The sequence below is a fragment of the Salmo salar genome, chromosome ssa12 (genome assembly GCF_905237065.1).
Source record: "Salmo salar chromosome ssa12, Ssal_v3.1, whole genome shotgun sequence".
Classification (NCBI taxonomy): Eukaryota; Metazoa; Chordata; class Actinopteri; order Salmoniformes; family Salmonidae; genus Salmo; species Salmo salar.
The window spans coordinates 12281984-12303121 of NC_059453.1; the positions used below are offsets into that span (position 1 = coordinate 12281984).

The following is a 21138-nucleotide window of genomic DNA, read 5'->3' on the forward strand; positions in this document are numbered from 1 at the left end:
TAATCCAACCAGTGGAAAATATGCGTTGGTACTTAATGAATATGATGTCAGATCGGTTGTCATCTGAGACATTATGACTGATGACAGGACGACATAAACTGTATCTGGGAAAGTCTACACATTCTAGTTATCAGAGTCACATGGAATTGTTGTGCAATTTAAATGTGTAAATATGAAACTATTTGTGAAAAGATGAAATGTAATTTCAAATGAGAGAATTGGGTTTTCATAAGGTTAGAGCTCTGCTCAATCAGTGGCCCGCCCCTGTGAAGAGACATTGGTTATAAACTATGAAACACACCCTTCTCTCCCTCCTCTATATAAGCCCTTGACGAAAATGAAACCTCCTGTTCCGGGTACATTAGGGCGACGGTCCGATGTCAGAATGATTCAGATAAGTTGTTCCAGGTACATTAGGGCGACGGTCCGATGTCAGAATGATTCAGATAAGCTGTTCCGGGTACATTAGGGCGACGGTCCGATGTCAGAAGGATTCAGATAAGCAGTTCGGGTACATTAGGGCGACGGTCCGATGTCAGAATGATTCAGATAATAACTACAGAACTAAGCCAACCTCAGCGTGAGCTTTGGTTGCGAATGGTATGAACTTAAAACTCTTATTCACTACAGAAGTGATACCTCCTAGCCGTTGAGTTAGCAGCGACCGCTGTAAACGTGGACTAGGAAAGGACGGACGATGTATCCAGTCTAACACACAACGACGATACTAAAACGTATCCAATTTACCACCAGAGACATTCTTCCGAGGACAGGAAGATCTGTTGGCCAACACGGCCAGCATCTACGACCAACCTACTGAAGCGCAGCTCAGAGTAAATATTTATTGCATTTTCCTTTTCCAAATGTGCGGTAATTCAGAATGCATAAGATACTATTTACAATAGCATAGCTTTTCCCCTTTGTTCCTCAGTCTTCTCGCTCTTTCACTCAAACCCAACCCCCTTTCCTTTGTGTAACCAGCCGTCAAATCGGCTCCGTCCACCAGGGGCGTTTTCTGTATGACATAATTTGCATTCTGTGTATATGTAATTCTGTGTGATTAGTTAGGTATTTAGTAAATAAATAATTAAACCCAATTTTGTATTGCTGATTCAACTTGTTAGCCAGGGTTCGTGAAGATAACCAAGAATTTACAACTTTCAGATGAGACTGAAATAAGGTGACGATTAATATTGACTGCTATTGATGTAAAATATTACTAGGTCTTTCAGAGTTTATTCAGAAAATAACAGCTCTATAAATACTCTTTCGTGGTGCCCCGACTTTCTAGTTAATTACATTTACATGACTAGCTCAATCAGGTAATATTAATTACAGAGAAAGGATTTTATAGAATAGTATGTCATATCACTTAATCCGGCATAGCCAAAGACACGACACTAGGCAAGTCAGTTAAGAACAAGTTCTTATTTACAATGACGGCCTACCAGAAGGCAAAAGGCCTCCTGCGGGGATAGGGGCTGGGATATAAAAAAAAATATAGGACAAAATACACATCTAGACACTACATAAAGAGAGACCTAAGGCAACAACATAGCATGGCAGCGACACATGAAAACACAGCATGGTAGCAATACAACATGACAACATGGTAGCAACACAACAAGGCAGCAGCACAAAACATGGTACAAACATTATTGGGCACAGACAACAGCACAAAGGGCAAGAAGGTAGAGACAACAAAACATCACACGAAGCAGCCACAACTGTCAGTAAGAGTGCCCATGACCGAGTGTTTGAATGAAGAAATGGAGATAAAACAGTCCAGTTTGAGTGTTTGTTGCTGCTCGTTCCAGTCGCTAGATGCAGCAAACTGACAAGAGGAGTGTGCTTTGGGGACCTTTAATAGAATGTGACTAGCAGAACGGTGTTGTATGTGGAGGATGAGGGCTGCAGTAGGTATCTCAGATAAGGGGGAGTGAGGCCAAAGAGGGTTTTCTAAAGAAGCATCAACCAGTGCATCATGCGACAGGTATACAGAGATGACCCATTTGCAGAGTAGTATAGAGTGCAGTGATGTGTTTTATAAGGAGCATTGGTGGCCAGTCTGATGGCAGAATGGTTAAATCACTGTATGTCTAATACATCACTGTTTATTTCATGAAAATAACTTCCAATATATTTGTTATCATTGATTTCCCTGAGCCTCTTTTTGCCATTGAAACCCTCAGTCTGATCTTGTGGGCATGTTGATACAAATGTAAATATATTTACATACACTTCCCTAATTGGCAGATAGAGCCTACCCCGCTTACCCATTCAAAGTAGGAGGATACATATGCAAATAAAAGAACTGGTCATTAATATCAGATTGTGATGTCATGATCTGGGCCAAAAACTCCATCCCACCTGAACAGGCTGAAATTCCAGGAATTATATTCAAAACGATAACATGTTTTTAACTGCACTGCCCCTTTAAAACAAGGTGAAACCAAGTTACTCTTCAGAAAGAGCCACCCGATTGGTGTAAAGACTCAATAATAGTTGTGGAATCCCCTGTGGCTGTCAATGCACCAACCTCTCTCCATCCTACACAACTGAACTTACCTGGGTCAGTGTTACCATCTACTTCGTCCTCCTCTTCCCTGTTCTCCACTTCTGTGACTGCTCTCTCCTCCGCCTCCTCTTTGAATGCGCTCTCCTCCGCCTCATTTTTGAATGCTCTCTCCGCCGCCTCCGCCTCCTCCTCTTTGAGGGCCATCTCCGCCTCCTCCTCCTCTTTGAGGGCCATCTCCGCCTCCTCCTCCTCTTTGAGGGCCATCTCCGCCTCCTCCTCCTCTTTGAGGGCCATCTCCTCCTCCGCCTCCTCTTTGAGGGCCATCTCCGCCTCCGCCTCCTCTTTGAGGGCCATCTCCGCCTCCGCCTCCTCTTTGAGGGCCATCTCCGCCTCCGCCTCCTCTTTGAGGGCCATCTCCGCCTCCGCCTCCTCTTTGAGGGCCATCTCCGCCTCTGCCTCCTCTTTGAGGGCCATCTCCGCCTCCGCCTCCTCTTTGAGGGCCATCTCCGCCTCCGCCTCCTCTTTGAGGGCCATCTCCGCCTCCGCCTCCTCTTTGAGGGCCATCTCCGCCTCCCCCTCCTCTTTGAGGGCCATCTCCGCCTCCGCCTCCTCTTTGAGGGCCATCTCCGCCTCCTCCTCCTCTTTGAGGGCCATCTCCTCCTCCTCCTCCTCCTCTTTGAGGGCCATCCCCTCCTCTTTAATCTCTACCTCTTTTTTGACTTCTCTCTCCTCTTTGACTATCACATTGAGTTCCAATGGTTGACTACAGTCCTCCAGCTTCACTAAGACCATCTCTGGACCCCACTGTGAGCTTATCTGTGCTGGAACACCACAGTAAGAACCCGGGGACTTGGGTTCAGACATGGATGGCTGTAGTAGGATTCCATAGAGGCACAAACAAAAATGTAAGGTGAGTTTCACAAAATACTGGAACAGCTTAGCTAACAAAGACATATTCCATCCACTTGGAATATACATGTTGCTAGCTGGCATTGCTGTGGCGATGGTACAGCTAGCGTTGACAGTGTCGAGTTAGTTGGTTTAGCTTTAACTTGCAGACGAATTCAAATGTCACCTTTCTCACTAGGATGAAACGATCTAGCTAGATAGACATTTTACCAGCAAGAAGTTAGCTTGACGCAATCGCGAACCAAAATGTAATTTCATTTGTAATCTCTAAATGAACAGTTAGCTAATGATTAACGTTAACTTAATTTCAGTAGATATCTAAAGCTGGCTAACTAGCTAACTAGCCATGCTAACTTACTAGATAAGGGTTGCCAATAGATTTATGCCATTTTAAAGATGGACAATGCACATATCACATAGTTGACATTGCTGTTTTAATAACAAATAACGTTATCATTCACAACAAAGTCTTGAAGATAAACTTACTTGCTCGGTATGACAGATAGCTAGTTAGCTTGGCTAGCCGTTTTAATGGGTAACTTAGTAAGCAAGCTAACTAACGTTAGCTCAAATGGATATTGTTTACACACGATCTGGTGGACGTGGACAAATAATCCCACTACTAATGTTAACCTAAGGAACAATTACAGAATATGTTAGAAATCTTGATCTTACATTCACACTGGAATTGGCAGCTGTTGTTGTTGTTCTAGCTATCGAGCGTAACTTCTTCCGTGAGGGTTAACTTCTTCTTTGGTATAATGGCGTTCGCAACAATTATATGTGCGTTCCGCCACCTACTGTACAGGTGGATAATAAGGATCCAAAAAGGAAAACAATGCGTGGTAAAAAATAAAACGTATACAAAAAACTATGAGTAACGAAATGTTAATTAAACTAAATCAGCCTGCTTTTCTGTTTAATCAGGTTCCTACACAGGCTCATAAGGATCCTGTGATGGCTGGATATTTCCTGGCAACAGTAGTCCATGTAGTGCTTCTGCCGTTAAGTATTGGAGGCCCAAAAACCTCTCGGTTGCAGATATGACGTCCAGCTTCTTGGACACTTGTGCAGTACAATTAATAGCCGTTGCTATGAAAGCTACAAAATCCACCTTCTTCACAATAAGCGTATCCAGATCACTGGATTGACGAATAACATTGGCAACTGGTTGTGGTGCATCCTTCGCCATATCTTCTTCAGAACTGTGGCTTCTTGCCCCTTCAATGCTCTTGCACCCTAACAGGGCACTCAGGGGATTCAGAAATATGATCCCCACCACAGTCGCTACATGTTACATTCACACTCTTCAATAACATATTCCTTCCATCTGCAAACACTTGACACATGGCCAAACTTTTTACACTTCTTGCATTGCATCGGGTTTTGCACGAACGATCTTACCGCGTATCTTATATATCCCAACTTTACATAGGGTGGTAAATGCTCATCAAACATCAATAATACAGATAAACTTAGCTCCTTTTCCCCATTCTCCAAAAGAGTCAAGCAACGTGCATGAACTAATCCTGGAATATTTTGTCTGAAATATTGATTATCAATGTCCAACGGGATGCCATTGGCGCCGGAGGAGATGGCTGCCGTTTTACGGTCTCCTAACCAATTGTGCTATTGTGTGTGTTTTTTCACGTTATTTGTAACTTATTTTGTACATAATGTTTCTGCCACCTTCTCTTATGACCGAAAATAGCTTCTAGATATCAGGACAGCAATTACTCACCTCGTACTGGACAAAGATTTTTTTCTTCAACGAGTCGGACGAGAAGGATTTACTTCAGACACCCGACAAGGCCCAAATCCCTGTGATTCGCATGAGAAAGATAGATATTGGAGATATCAGGGACATAGGTTGGGGTGCCTTGTAAGGATCCAACAGCAAGTGGGTAATCTGCCTCTTCCATCAGTCCTATTTGTCAACGTACAATCATTGGATAACAAAAGAGATGATCTACAATCACGTATATCCTACCTACGGGACATTAAAAACTGTTATATCTTATGTTTCACAGAGTTGTGACTGAACAGCGACATGAATAACATACAGCTAGGGGGGGGGTTTAAGCTGCATCGGCAAGATAGAACAGCCTCCTCCGGTAAGACAAGGGGTGGCAGTCTGTGTATATTTGTAAACAACAGCTGGTGCATGAATCTAATAGTAAGGAAGTCTTGAGGTTTTGCTCGCCTGAGGTAGAGTATCTCATGATAAGCTGTAGACCACACTATTCACCAAGAGAGTTCATCTATATTTTTCGTAGCTGTCTATTTACCAACAAAACCGATGCTGGCACTAAGACCGCACTCAACGAGCTGCATAAGGCCATAAGCAAACAGGAAAACGCTCATCCAGAGGCGGCGCAACTAGTGGCCGGGGATTTTAATGCAGGGAAACTTAAATCCATTTTACCTCATTTCTACCAGCATATTAAATGTGCAACCAGAGGGAGAGAAAAAAAACTCTAGACCACCTTTACTCCACACACAGAGATGCATAAAAAGCCCTCCATCGCCCTCCATTTGGAAAATCTGACCATAATTCTATCTTCCTGATTCCTGCTTACAAGCAAAAATTAAAGCAGGAAGCGCCAGCGACTCTGTCAATAAAGAAGTGGTCAGATGATCCAGATGCTAAGCTACAGGACTGTTTTGCTAGCACAGACTGGAATATGTTCCCGGGATTCTTCCCATGGCATTGGGGGGTACACCACATCAGTCATTGGCTTCATCAATAAGTTCATCGACGACGTCGTCCCCAGTGTCTGTGGTGCAGTCAACCTGTTCCGAATGAGTCTGTAATACCAACATGTTTCAAACAGACCACCGTAGTCCCTGTGCCCAAGAACACGAAGGTAATTTGCCTAAATGACTACCAACCCGTAGCACTCACATCTGTAGCCATAAAGTGCTTTGAAAGGCTGATCATGGCTCACATCAACACCATTATCCCAGAAACCCTAGACCCACTCCAATTTCCATACCGCCCCAATGGATCCACAGATGACGCAATCTCTATTGCACTCCACACTGCCCTTTCCCACCTGGACGAAAGGAACACCGACGTGGGAATGCTATTCATTGACTACAGCTCAGCGTTCAACACCATAGTGCCCTCAAAGCTCATCACTAAGCTAAGGACCTTAACAACACATCTGCCATGCTGATCCTCAACACGGGGATCCCTCAGGGGTGCATGCTCAGTCCCCTCCTGTACTCCCTGTTCACTCATGACTACATGGCCAGGCACGACTCCGACACCATTATTAAGTTTGCCGACGACACAACCGACAACGATGAGACAGCCTATAGGGAGGAGGTCACAGACCTGGCCATGTGGTGCCAGGATAACAGCCTTTCCATCAATGTGATCAAGACAAAGGAGATTATTGTGGACTACAGGAAAGGAGGACCGAGCACGCCCCCATTCTCATCGAAGGCTGTAGTGGAGCAGCTTCAAGTTCCTTGGTGTCCACATCATCAACAAACTATCATGGTCCAAACACACCAAGACAGTCGTGAAGAGGGCACGACAAAGCCTATTCCCCCTCAGGAGAGGGGCATGGGTCCTCAGATCCTCAAAAAGTTCTACAGCTGCACCATTGAGAGCATCCTGACTGGTTGCATCACTGCCTGGTATGGCAACTGCTCGGCCTCCGATCGCAAGGCACTACAGATAGTAGTGTGTATGGCCCAGTACATCACTGGGGCCAAGCTTCCTGCCATCCAGGACCTCTATACCAGGCAGTGTCAGAGGAAGGCCCTAAACATTGTCAAAGACTCAAGCCACCCTAGTAATAGACTGTTCTCTCTGCTACCTCACAGCAAGCGATACCGGAGCTCCAAGTCTAGGTCCAAAAGGCTTTTTAACAGCTTCTACACCCAAGCCATAAGACTCCTGAACAGGTAATCAAACGGCTACCCAGACTATTTGCATTGCCCCCCCTCAACCCTCTTTTACGCTGCTGCTACTCTGTTTATTATCTATGCATGGTCACTCCACCTACATGTACATATTACCTCAATTACCTCGACTAACCGGTACCCCCTGTATACAGCCTCGCTACTGTTATTTTACTGCTGCTCTTTAATTATGTTATTTTTAACTTAGCAATTTTTTACTTCAAATGTATTTTTCTTAAAACTGCATTGTTGGTTAGGGGCTTGTAAGTAAGCATTTCACTGTAAGATCTACACCTGTTATATTCGGCACATCTGACAAATAACATTTGATTTGAAAACCTTTTGCCGGTGCCCTGCTTCGAAAATCAAAGCTGTTCACTTCATGCGTCGAGAATTCCCAGAGCCACAATGCACACTCCTTTTGCTCTTTAGATACACACGATGTCAACACCATACCACTCCTGGTTACTATGACTACACGATATCAACACCATACCGTTCCTGGTTACTATGACAACACGATATCAACACCATACCACTCCTGGTTACTATGAATACACAATATCAACGATATCAACACCATACCACTCTTGGTTACTATGAATACACGATATCAACGATATCAACACCATACCACTATAACAGCTGTGCCTTCTTTGGGATAGGGAGCGGTATTTTGACGTCTGGATGAAAAGCGTACCCAAAGTAAACTGCCTGCTACTCAGGCCCAGAAGCTAGGAAATGCATATTATTAGTAGATTTGGATAGAAAACACTCTGAAGATTCTAAAACTGTTTGAATAATGTCTGTGACTATAACAGAACTGATTTGGCAGGCAAAACCCCGAGCACAATACATCCAGGGAAATTTTGTTTTGAGCTCTATCTGTTTTCCATTCGTTTTCTATGGCAATCCCTTTTTAATAGAAATATGCTTGCAGTTCCTATGGCTTCCACTAGATGTCAACAGTCTTTAGAAATTGGTTGATGTTTTTCCTTTGAGAAATGAAGAAGTAGCCCTTTCCTTTCTGAGTGTCAAGCCAAGTGTACTTTTTTGTTTGGTACGCGCGACCTGGAACTCACTCCACTTTCATTTTATCCACTATTGAACACAGTATATTCCGTCTTAAATTTGATTGATTATTTACGTTTTAAAATACCTAAAGTTGGATTAGGAAAGTTTTTTGAAATGTTTGGACCAAGTTTACAGGTAACTTATAAGATACTTTGTAGTCATGTTGGGCGAGTTGGAACCGGTGTATTTTCTGAATTAAACACGCCAAATAAATTGACATTTTGGGGATATAAAGAAGGAATTTATCGAACAAGAGGACCATTTGTGATGTTTCTGGGACATATTGGAGTGCCAACAGAAGATCTTCAAAGGTAAGGCATGAATTATATCGTTATTTCTGACTGTCGTGTCGCACCTCCCTGGTTGAAAAATGTTTGTCATGTTTGTCAGCACCACACATTAAGAAGAAAATAAATTCCATAAATTAATTAAAAACTTGACTGACCTTCATGTCATTTGAGCTGTTCTTGTCATAATATGGACTTGGGTCTTTTACCAAATAGAGTTATCTTCTGTATACCACCACCTACTTTGTCACAACACAACTGATTGGCTCAAATGCATTAAGAAGGAAAGAAATTCCATAAATTAATTAAACTTCTTAGGGATCAAATCCCTTTAGCGGGATCGATTTGACAACATCCAGTGAAACGGCAGCACGCCAAATTCAAATTAAATTACTATAAATATTTAACTTTCACGAAATCAGAAGTGTAATACATAAAAATAAAGCTTAACTTCTTGTTAATCCAGCCACCATGTCAGATTTCAAAAAGGCTTTACGGCGAAAGCAAACCATGCGATTATCTGAGGACAGCACCCCGCATGGTTTGCTTTCGCCGTAAAGCCTTTTTGAAATCTGACATGGTGGCTGGATTAACAAGAAGTTAAGCTTTATTTTTATGTATTACACTTCTGATTTCGTGAAAGATAAAAATATTTATAGTAATTTAATTTGAATTTGGCGCGCTGCCATTTCACCGGATGTTGTCAAATCGATCCCGCTAAAGGGATTTGATCCCTAAGAAGTTGTTAATTAATTTATGGAATTTCTTTGCTCCTTAATGCGTTTGAGCCAATCAGTTGTTTTGTGACAAAGTAGGCGGTGATATACAGAAGATAGTCCTATTTGGTAAAAGACCCAAGTCAATATTATGACAAGAACAGCTCAAATGAAATGAAGGTCAGTCAATATGGACATTTTTAAGAACTTTGAAAGTTTCTTCAAGTGCAGTCGCAAAACCATCAAGTGCTATAATGAATCTGGCTCTCATGAGGACAGCCACAGGAAGGAAAGACCCAGACTTACCTGTGCTACAGAGGATAAGTTCATTAGAGTTAACTGCACCTCAGACTGCAGCCCAATAAATGCTTCACAGAGTTCAAGTAACAGACACATCAACGGTTCAGAGGAGACTGTGTGAAATCAGAATGCTGTGGTAGCCATACTGGTTAAGCGTGCCTTGAATTCTAAATACATCACAGGCAAAGGACCCCACACAATCATCCTCTGTGCTTCACGGTGGGAATCACAGTGGGACTATCATGTTTTTCAACAGGACAATGACCCAAAACACATCTCCAGGCTGTGTAAGGGCTATTTGACCAAGAAGGAGAGTGATAGAGTGCTGCATCACATGACCTGGCCTCCACAATCACCCAACCTCAACCTAATTGAGATGGTTTGGGATGACTTGGACCGCAGAGTGAAGGAAAAGCAGCCAACAAGTGCTTAGCATATGTGGAAACTCCTTCAAGATGGTTGGAAAAGCAGTCCTCATGAAGCTGGTTGAGAGAATACAAAGAGTGTGCAAAGCTGTCGAGGCAAAGTGTGGCTACTTTGAAAAATCTCAAATATATTTGGAGTTGTTTAACACTTTTTTTGGTTACTACATGATTCCATATGTGTTATTTAACCGTTTTGATGTCTTCACTATTATTCTACAATGTATAAAATAGTACAAATAAAGAAATCCTTGAGTAGGTGTGTCTAAACTTTTGACTGGTACTGTATTCAACAAGCAAAGTGATCATGCTGTTTTTATGTGGCTGCTATGAAAGTGAACTGTTTAAGTGTGATCAGTGGTATGTTCATTCCACCCATTCTGTTGAAAAACCTTTCATAAACTTAAGCAAATGGAACAAAACAGGGATAAACTTACCTTTGTCTAACAGAAACTCTAATGTGCAACTGTTGGACTAATGACTAATGATTAAACCCTAGATCAGCTAGATGTAGGCAAGTGTGCAAGGCAGTATTGAATGTGTCACTGTCTGTCACCTTGATTACTCAAAATTATCTCAACCTGTGCACCTATGTTTTAAACTTTAATTCATAGGCCAGGTTGAAGCAACCTCATGTTGGGTATAGGGAAAATGTAAGTATCATGTAGTAGCCTAAACCTATCGATGTTACATTGATCTAGATGAATGGAATATGAATGACAGTCATCCAGTATGCTGTAATAGAAATAAGGCTCATACATTTTTTTAAATACATTCCTTCTCATCTTAAAACAGCACCAACCGCCACTGCCTTACTTACAGTATAGCCTATCTGTAAAGCACCAGAAATAATGACTCTTCAACAAGGATACTTACAATAGTTGTATTTATTTTCTGCCATTTAGAAGTTTTTGTTGTATACATTTTTCGTGACTAAATTCTATTATTGAATTTTTTTAAATAAGCGATTATAGAAATCCAACTAGAATATATGATGTCTGTAATTACTCAGGATTCTCTATGGACAGATATTAGCTATGGATTCCACAATGTCAACTTCACTGAGTTTTCTCTGCAGTGTTGCCTTTTTGGTGATTCCTCAAATAGGGATATGTTCACAATAAAGCGTTATCACACCAGCTTTATTTTAAGAACATCGTAAGGAATCTCTCCAGTGCGAGTTAGCTGGTGTTTCTTTAGGTCGCCTATGGGACTGAATCTTTTCCTCACACTGTGCCAGTGAAATGGTGGGTCTTCAAATTTGTTCACTGACTGGGAGCAGCTGCCACACTCCTTTGCAAGTATTTTTTTAACCCCCTTTAACTAACCAGGTAAGATATTATTAGTCATAATTATCTGGTGTTTTTAAAAAAAAATAAACTGGTGAAACTATCCCCACATTGATAGCAGAGTTAAGGCTTTTCCCCTATGTAAACAAACTGGTGTCTTTAGATCTAATTTACATTTACATTTTAGTCATTTAGCAGACGCTCTTATCCAGAGCGACTTACAGTAGTGAATGCATACATTTTTCTCTGTACTGGCCCCCCCGTGGGAATCGAACCCACAACCCTGGCGTTGCAAACACCTTGCTCTACCAACTGAGCTACATGGGACCATCTAATGACACAGCTTTTGTCCTGTGTGAATTCCAAAATGCTTTTTCAAATTTGCTGATTGACAAACTCTTCCCACACCGAGCAGTGGTATGGTTTCTCTCCTGTGTGAATTAAATGGACTTTAGGTAGTGTAAATGGCTGACACACTTCCCACAATGAGAGCATCGTTAAGGCTTCTCTACGGTGTGGGTTAGCTGGTGTCTCTTCAGGTTTCCTACCAGACTGAAACTCTTTCCACACTGAGAACAGTGGTAAGGTTTCTCCCCTGTGTGAGTTATCTGATGTTTCTTCAGAGTTGATGAATGATTGAAACTCTTACCACACTGGGAGCATTGGAACAGCTTTCCACCCATGTGAATTAGCTGGTGTTTCTTTAGGAAATATAAACTGGTGAAACTATCCCCACATTGAGAGCAGTGGTAAGGTTTCTCTCCTGTGTGAATTAACTGGTGTGTATTTAGGTTGGCTAACTGACTGAAACTCTTCCCACAATGAGAGCAGAGATAAGGCTTCTCTCCGGTGTGAGTTAGGTGGTGTTTCTTTAGGAAATATAAACTGGTGAAACTATCCCCACATTGAGAGCAAAAGTAAGGCTTCTCTCCTGTGTGAGTTAGTTGGTGTCTTTTCAGACTTGATAACTGACTGAAACTCTTTCCACATTGGGAGCAGTGGAATGGCTTCTCTCCTGTGTGAGTTCTCATGTGTGACTTTAATTCTCTTGGAGATCTGAAATCCTTCCCACACTGAGAGCAGTGGTATGGCTTCTCTCCTGTGTGAATTAACTGGTGTGTATTTCAGTTGGCTAACTGACTGAAACTCTTCCCACAATGAGAGCAGCGGTAAGACTTCTGTCCTGTGTGAGTTAGGTGGTGGTTTCTAAAAGTTGTTAACTGACTGAAACTCTTTCCACATTGGGAGCAGTGGTAAGGCTTCTCTCCTGTGAGTTCTCTGGTGCGTCTTTAGATGGTCCGAATGACTGCAACCCTTTCCACAAACAGTGCATTGGTATGGCTACTCTCCTGTGTGAGTTCTCTGGTGCGTCTTTAGTTTGCTTGGTGTTTCACATATCATCCCACATTGACCACACGGGTATGTCGGCAGCATTTTTTGAGTCTGTTTTGATTTGAGTTGAGTTGGGCAAATAAAGCTGCCTCTGCAATCTGAACAGGAGCGGGGCCTACAAGTGTGCCTTCTTAACTCCTCTGGCTCATAGAAACTAGTGAAGCAGTCCATGCAGTGGTGATGTTTCTGTCTTGAGTTCCTCCGTCTGTGTTGTTTATGGTTTCCTGATGCTGTGGAACTGGGCTCACTGTCTGAACCTGGGTTGGAGCTCTCTCCTGTGGGAATATGGACAGATATGGGGTTAGAATCAGGAACAGCATTGAAATGGTCTTTAACAGCCATTTTTATATCAATATCAAACCATTTATTGGGTAACAATTAAGTACTTTACTTGAATACACTGAACAAAAATCTAAACGCAAGAAGCAACAATTTCAAGGGGGCATGGATCAGAAAACCAGTCAGTATCTGGTGTGACCACCATTTGCCTCATGCAGAGCAACATCTCCTTCGCATAGAGTTGATTAGGATGTTGATTGTGGCCTGTGGAACATTGCCCCACTCCTCAATGGCTGTGCGAAGTTGCTGGATATTGGCAGAAACTGGAACACGCTGTTACACACGTCGACCCAGAACATCCCAAACATCTTCAATGGGTAACATGTCTGAGTATGCAGGCCATAGAAGAACTGGGACATTTTCAGTTTACAGGAATTGTGTACAGATCCTTGCGTCATGCATTATCATGCTGAAACATGAGGTGACGGCGGTGGATGAATGGCACGACAACGGGCCTCAGGATCTCGTCACGGTACCTCTGCATTCAAATTGCCATCGATAAAATGAAATCTTATTAATTATCCGTAGCTTACACCTGCCCATAACATAACCCCACCGCCATCATTACCACTTTGTTCACAACGTTATCAGCAAATTGCTCGCCCCCACACGACACCCTACACGCTTTCTGCCATCTGACCGGTCCAGTTGAAACCGGGATTCATCGGTGAAGAGCACACTTCTCCAGCGTGCTTATGGTAGAGAATTGAACATTAAATTATCTAGCAACAGCTCTGGTGGACATTCCTGCAGTCAGCATGACTACTGCTCCCTAAAAACTTGAGACATCTGTGGCATTGTGTTGCGTGACAAAACTGCACATTTTAGAGTGGCCTTTTATTGTCCCCAGTTCCGTGGGCACTAGTGTAATGATCATGCTGTTTAATCAGCTTCTTGATATGCCACACCTGTCAGGTGGATGGATTCTCTTTGCAAAGGAGAAATGCTCACTAACAGGTATATAAACAAATTTGTGCCCCAAATTTAAATAATCTTTTTGTGCATATGGAACATTTCTGGGATCTTTTATTTCAGCTCATGAAATATTGGACCAATACTTTACACGTTGCGTTTACATTTTTGTTCAGTGTAGATTTCCACTGAAACTGGGGGAAAAAAATAGCTTTTTGGCTAAAAAAAACAATTTTTCCGGCAAGACGTTTTCCACAATTTACCACATGGTGATATCACCATAGAAAGCCTAAACTCCCATCCACGCAAGTCTGCTGATTAGAAGGTCCTGTGTAAAACAGCAACTAACCAGAAAAAAAAAAAAATTCAATCACACTTTTACAGTGTTAGTTTCATCAGCTGTCGTACAAAATGATATAAAACACAGGAAAAAATGAATTTTGACTGCACTTGGACTTTAAAAGCTAGATTCCTTAATTAAACCAATAACAAAAACACCCCATCTCTGTTTTGGTAAAACTCTGAGGGATAGGCTTTGAGAAATGTAACCACTCTCAAATTATATAGACAGATCTGAAGATGCAAGGACTGACCATGCATGATATCAAAATTATAGTTTTAACCATGTTTAGAGGCTATAGAGTGTTTGGTTACATTTAACATTGTTTACAAATATTGGAGTAAAACAAGCTTGTATGTTGGGTTCTGATGGGGAGCGACTGTTGAACTACGCTCATGAGCCATTTCTAAGTTACATTCTTCAAGAATCAATGGGTATATATATCATTAATTTCAAAGTCTAAAAATGGATGTAGCAACTAAGGATTCTAGATTTACGAATTTGCCCAATGAAAATGTTAACTTCTGCTTTATCCCTGAAAGACACACACACAGGTTGGAGAGGTTGGAGCAGGGAAACTTCCATACTATGGCGCCCGTGGAGCAGTTGTTGTGGAGGGTTAAGTGCCTTACTCAAGGGCACACCAGTGGGTGATGACATCTAGGATTTGATATCAGATACCAGCAACCTTCCTGTTGCACAGCTCACTTCACGACCGAGTTTTGGAATCCCCTGGGGCTGCCAATGCACCAACTTCTCTGCAGGACCCGGAATTCAAACTGGCAATCCTTGGTCGCTGGCTCACCTCTCTAACCGTTAGGCTACCGGCCACCCCTTTAAACAAACACAACAGGGTTGTTCCAGGAAAAATGTGTCTTTTAAGTAGAAATTGTACACCAATAATGACTTTTTAAAGCTTGTTATATTAAATGACCACAGATAAGTGCAGATATGTAGCATTTTGTCATGTCCCTCCTGTGCACCTCAGTGGCATCTTGGAAGATTTTAACCCATCTAACACCAAAATGTATCAACATTTTCACCATCATTGTAAAGCCCTAGTGGTGATGTTGATGCTTATAGAAAGTCTTTTCTGAACATGATTATTTATTTCATGTGATTAGTGACTCATTTACCGTCCCTCATTTTAAGGTCAACCCTGTTACGCAAACTGAACTCTCGTTTTAAGATGGTGAAACTATTCATTTTGGAAAGAAGAGGAGGTGCAACCTAAAACAAAACGTATCATCATTGCAAAAGGAAAGGCATAACACTGGCACTTCCCATTGTGGGATTATTCTGATGAAGGCCAATGTAGGCTGAAACATTGATCTTTAACCTTGCTTAAATATAAACAAAGACACTATTCCTTCTAAATATTTTTTTTTCAACAGAAACATTGACCATCTAATAGTCGAATCATAGTGTTAAAGCAGGTGAGCTGGTTCTACTCTTTATGTTAAAGCAGGTGAGCTGGTTCTACTCTTTATGTTAAAGCAGGTGAGCTGGTTCTACTGTTTATGTTAAAGCAGGTGAGCTGGTTCTACTCTTTATGTTAAAGCAGGTGAGCTGGTTCTACTCTTTATGTTAAAGCAGGTGAGCTGGTTCTACTCTTTATGTTAAAGCAGGTGAGCTGGTTATACTCTTTATGTTAAAGCAGGTGAGCTGGTTCTACTCTTTATGTTAAAGCAGGTGAGCTGGTTCTACTCTTTATGTTAAAGCAGGTGAGCTGGTTCTACTCTTTATGTTAAAGCAGATGAGCTGGTTCTACTCTTTATGTTAAAGCAGGTGAGCTGGTTCTACTCTTTATGTTAAAGCAGGTGAGCTGGTTCTACTCTTTATGTTAAAGCAGGTGAGCTGGTTCTACTCTTTATGTTAAAGCAGGTGAGCTGGTTCTACTCTTTATGTTAAAGCAGATGAGCTGGTTCTACTCTTTATGTTAAAGCAGGTGAGCTGGTTCTACTCTATATGTTAAAGCAGGTGAGCTGGTTCTACTCTTTATGTTAAAGCAGGTGAGCTGGTTCTACTCTTTATGTTAAAGCAGATGAGCTGGTTCTACTCTTTATGTAAAAGCAGGTGAGCTGGTTCTACTCTTTATGTAAAAGCAGGTGAGCTGGTTCTACTCTTTATGTAAAAGCAGATGAGCTGGTTCTACTCTTTATGTAAAAGCAGGTGAGCTGGTTCTACTCTTTATGTTAAAGCAGGTGAGCTGGTTCTACTGTTTATGTTAAAGCAGGTGAGCTGGTTCTACTCTTTATGTTAAAGCAGGTGAGCTGGTTCTACTCTTTATGTTAAAGCAGGTGAGCTGGTTCTACTCTTTATGTTAAAGCAGATGAGCTGGTTCTACTCTATATGAAAAAGCAGGTGAGCTGGTTCTACTGTTTATGGCCATTTTTGTGGTGTTTTGTGGTGGAAAACAGTGGTTTAGAATAACACGTCAACCCCGTTACCCATACAGTGCCGTGAAAAATCAGAAAGGGGGCAAATAATTTTCTCTATTAATTGGGAGTAGGTCTGGACTTTGAATAGGCCACTCCAGAACTACAAATTTGACAGAGGGCTCTATTTTAACACACCTATTGCAATGGTAAATATTGTGCTATTTTCAGAACCGAAATGATGGACGCAGTAGCTTGTGGTGGCGTGAAAGAGCTGGGTTTTGATGAATAAACAAGTTGTGGGGGTTGGAGACTTGGCCCCTCACTGGCCAATCAGTAAGTGCTCCATGGCTAAATATGTGGTTCCTTCATGTTGTGTATTTACAGTTTTATTTATTGCGTTGTCATCAACTCCAATTCGTATATTAGTCCGTTTATAGCCTAGTTCATTAAATTGCTCGCCCCATATTTGCTAAATACATTGAACATGCTTGCAGTCAACATTATTCTTATTGCATTGTCTCAACATGGAAATACATTATTAAACATAGGCTATAGCATTAACACTGATATAGGGGCTAGGCCTACTGTAAATTCAGTCTGATGATGCCAAACAGTCAATAAGCAAGATTAAATTCACTAGGCTATTGATAAGGCCTAAAAAGACAGTGTATAATTCTAATCTAATTCTAATCAAAATAGGCTGCCTAAATACAGTTACAGGCACCATAAAATGTTCCCCGTGCCTTTAATACAGACAAGGCAACTTAGACTATGGAGGGTTTTACATATAAACTTTTGACAAGAGCTGGATAAAGGTCCAATATAAAGAGACAGGGGGAATGTCCACTCACCGTTATACTGCTGTAATGTTATGTTTTATAAACATCCTTCAACCGTCTAACAGATCAAATTTGCACTTTTCCATAAATAGGAATTGGAACCATGTACAATCTCACCATAAACCCATGGATGCTGAATCTTTCTAATAAGTTTGTTTTTCCGTTTAATTTGATTAAAACCCCATCTATTTGTTAAACCAACAACAATATTTCTAAATAGGATTGGGTCAGAAACATCAAGTCATAAATGGCTTCTCTGTGCACACGCCTAAATGTCTTTACACGCCTTTACACAATACTCGGCTGCTACCAATAGTTCATGGCATTATAGGAGGATGGAATAGTTTGGAGGAGCGCCCATGTCTTTGGTAATCGGAAAATAGGGCTGGATAGCTTTCTCAAAAACAAGGAAAATGAAGTATGCTGGTATGTGAATTGTGAATACTGAAAAAACATTAAGGCAAATATTTCAAGGCTCTCTCAGTAGACCATTTAAAAGCCCTTTATTATTAGGCTACTGGGCTAATGGCCAGGATAAAAAGACACCTATGTGATGCTGCTAAACCAGACAGGACTAAGGAGTAGGGTAGGCTGTGTTTCTATATACGAGATTCACCGACACAAAATGAACATCTCTCTACCATGGGCACTGTGTGTCAAGGTTGGATAGGCTGTGGTTCCACTCTCAAAATCAACTGCATTACCTAGAAGACCTGCTGTTTGTGGGTCTGAAACGTTCCTTTTGGCGCTGCATGAAACTGACATTTTTGCGTGTGTATTTAATGACACGCCTCAAATATTGCCACCCCTCCCACCTCAGCACAAGTGAGCTGATGTTAGACACGTACATTGCTGAACCTGGAGTTAGGGCTGGAAAATGCCAGTGCTCACGTTCTTACATGAGGAAATTCAAAACTAACGCGTGTTTGACACTTGGGCCTCTAATCTCCCGCTGAAAACAGGCCCAGAATGTTAAAGCCCCCATGCAGTATTTTTAAATCATCACTGTGTCTAATAAATCACTGCGTGTTTTTATTTCATGAAAATAACTTGAAATATATTTATTATCATTGATTTCCCTGAGCCTCCATTTGCCATTGAAATGCTCAGTCTGATCTTCTGTGCATGTTGATACATTTACATACACAGCCCTAATTGGCGGATAGAGCCTACTTCAATCCCTATATTAGGGATTGGTGTAAAGACTCAATAAAAGTTCTGGAATCCCCTGTGGCTGTCAATGCACCAACCTCTCTCCATCCTACACAACTGAACATACCTGGGTCAGTGTTACCATCTACTTCTTCCTCCTCTTCCCTGTTCTCCACTTCTGTGACTGCTCTCTCCTCCGCCTCCTCGGTGACTGCTCTCTGCTCCGCTGTGAATGCTCTCTCCTCCGCCTCCTCCACCTCCTCCTCTTTGAATGCGCGCTCCTCCTCCTCCTCTTTGAATGCGCGCTCCTCCTCCTCTTTAATCCCTATCTCCTCCTCCTCCTCCTTAATCCCTATCTCCTCCTCCTTAATCCCTATCTCCTCCTCCTTAATCCCTATCTCCTCCTCTTTGACTTCCCTTTCCTCCTCTTCCTCTTTGACTTCCCTTTCCTCCTCTTCCTCTTTGACTTCCCTTTCCTCCTCTTCCTCTTTGACTATCACATTGAGTTCCAGTGGTTGACTACAGTCCTCCAGCTTCACTAAGACCATCTCTGGACCCCACTGTGAGCTTATCTCTATCTGTCCTGGAAAGCCACAGTAAGAACCCGGGGACTTGGGTTCAGACATGGAAGGCTATAGTAGGATTCAAAAGAGGCACAATCGAAAACGTAAGGTGAGTTTCACAAAATACTGGAACAGCTAAGTTAATAAAGGAATATAACTAAATATTCCATCCACTTGGAATCTACTAATACATGTAGCTAGCTAGCATTGCTTTGGCGATTGTACAGCTTGCGTTAGCAATGTTAAACTAGTTGGTTTAGCTTTAGTACAATTCGTCAGTAAGCTGTCACCTTTCTCACTAGGATGAAACGATCTAGCTAGATAGACAAATTATCAGCAAGAAGTTTGTTTGAAATAATGCCAAACCAAAATTACATTTGATTTGTAATCTCTAAATTACCAGTTAGCTAATGATTAGATACTGAAATTAAATTAACTAGCTTGCTAGCTAGCCAGCCTTAGAAACAGCCTAGCTAACTAGCCATGCTAACTTACTAGCTAAGGGTTGCCAATAGATTTATGCCATCTTGAAGATGGACAATTCACACATCACACAGTTGACATTGCTGTCTTAATAACAAATAACGGTATCATTCACAAGAGCATATTTAAGAATTGCTTGGTATGATCGATCGATAGATAGAAACGTTAGTTAGCTTGAGTAGGCATTTTAATGGCCAGTGAGTACGCTAGCTAACGTTTGCTAAAATAGCTATTGTTTACACATCATTTGGTGGACTTGGACAAATAATCCGACTACTAATGTTTACATATGGAAACGTTACAGAATATTAGAAATCTAGATATTACCTTGGCAGCTGTTGTTGTTCTAGATTAACTCCTTCTTCTTTGGTGTTTAACGGCGGTTGGCATCCAATATAATGTTGCATTACCGCCACCAACTGGACTGGAGAATATAGCTATTATACTTTGTGATAGAAAAATACAAATTACCCTGCGAATTATTGTTCATGTCAATGTTTCGATGTTTTCCGTATCCATAGCCAGAATGATTTTGCAGTGCATGGTGATGGAAGAGGTTTCCTGTTATATTCATCATACCTTGGTTTTTGTGGTGAATGTGAATGAAATTTTTGGGCGGGATAATGGTTTTCATACACATACATTGTCCATAATGTAGAGGCCTATGGGATATTCATTGGCAAGGTAAGGAAGGAGGATGGTAAATTTGATATGCCTAAAATACCAATACCAATTAACATACCTTTTGAATTTTTTGGATTCACAGACTTCAAACTCTCTACACCTCTGAATATAACAGGAAACCTGTTCAATCACCGTGCACTGCAAAATCATTCTGGCTATATACAGAGAACATCAACACATTAACATCAACACGCCAGAGGATATACCCACTGGACTTGGGGCTCTGCTGGGAGTATACCTCATATTTCGATTATTTTTCAACCCTGTGTCCTTCCTATTGATCTCCTTTCTGTTTCCAGCAGTCTGAATAAAATTGTCACGTCTACCTCTCCCCTCCAGCGTCCGACGTCGCCGGAATACTAACCATCTTCCTCTGTCGGTATTGTTCCTGTGTTCATGCTATATCGCCACTGTTACGCTGTCTTGTTTTCATGTTTGTTGTTTTATTAAACGTTTCACCTGCACCTACTTCTCGACTCACGCTTCATTGTAAAAAAAAAAGAAAGCTAAACGTAAAACACACACATAAAAGGTTTAACAGAATAATGACAAAAACAGTCAGTCAGTATTAGGTAGATATGTACAGTGCCTTCAGAAAGTATTCATACCCCTTGACTTATTCC

The 21138-nt window shown here is 41.6% G+C and overlaps 2 protein-coding genes across 5 annotated transcripts in view; both read right to left on the minus strand.

Moving 5' to 3' along the window:
* The window catches only part of LOC106564212 (zinc finger protein 2-like), a 44944-nt gene extending 24773 nt beyond the window's left edge, over positions 1 to 20171 (minus strand). Inside the window, exons 1-3 of one of the 2 annotated variants that reach the window (XM_045690702.1) lie at positions 20160 to 20171; positions 4103 to 4115; positions 2569 to 3388 (exon numbers count right to left, since the gene is read on the minus strand). In XM_045690702.1, coding sequence (XP_045546658.1) covers positions 2569 to 3382 — 814 coding nt within the window. In that variant the 5' untranslated portion in view covers positions 3383 to 3388; positions 4103 to 4115; positions 20160 to 20171. Of the gene's footprint in view, positions 1 to 2568; positions 3389 to 3913; positions 4152 to 20159 lie in introns of those variants that run through there. The other variant, XM_045690701.1, reaches the window with a different exon arrangement.
* On the minus strand, positions 11014 to 20256 carry LOC123725412 (cilia- and flagella-associated protein 251). 3 transcript variants are annotated; one of them, XR_006757865.1, is made up of 4 exons: positions 20159 to 20256; positions 18913 to 19417; positions 15046 to 15247; positions 11014 to 13097 (listed from the first exon to the last, which is right to left on the minus strand). XR_006757865.1 is itself a non-coding variant. In XM_045690704.1 (4 exons), the coding sequence occupies exons 2-3, from the start codon at positions 19409 to 19411 to the stop codon at positions 15123 to 15125; spliced, it is 624 nt and encodes a 207-aa protein (XP_045546660.1). In that variant the 5' UTR covers positions 19412 to 19417; positions 20159 to 20256; the 3' UTR covers positions 11014 to 13097; positions 15102 to 15122. The 3 variants fall into 3 exon arrangements, 2 of the variants coding, with proteins under 2 accessions (XP_045546660.1, XP_045546659.1); XM_045690704.1 differs by having other exon boundaries at positions 15102 to 15247; XM_045690703.1 differs by lacking the exon at positions 15046 to 15247 and having other exon boundaries at positions 20159 to 20255.
* Positions 20257 to 21138: the final 882 nt, after the last annotated feature.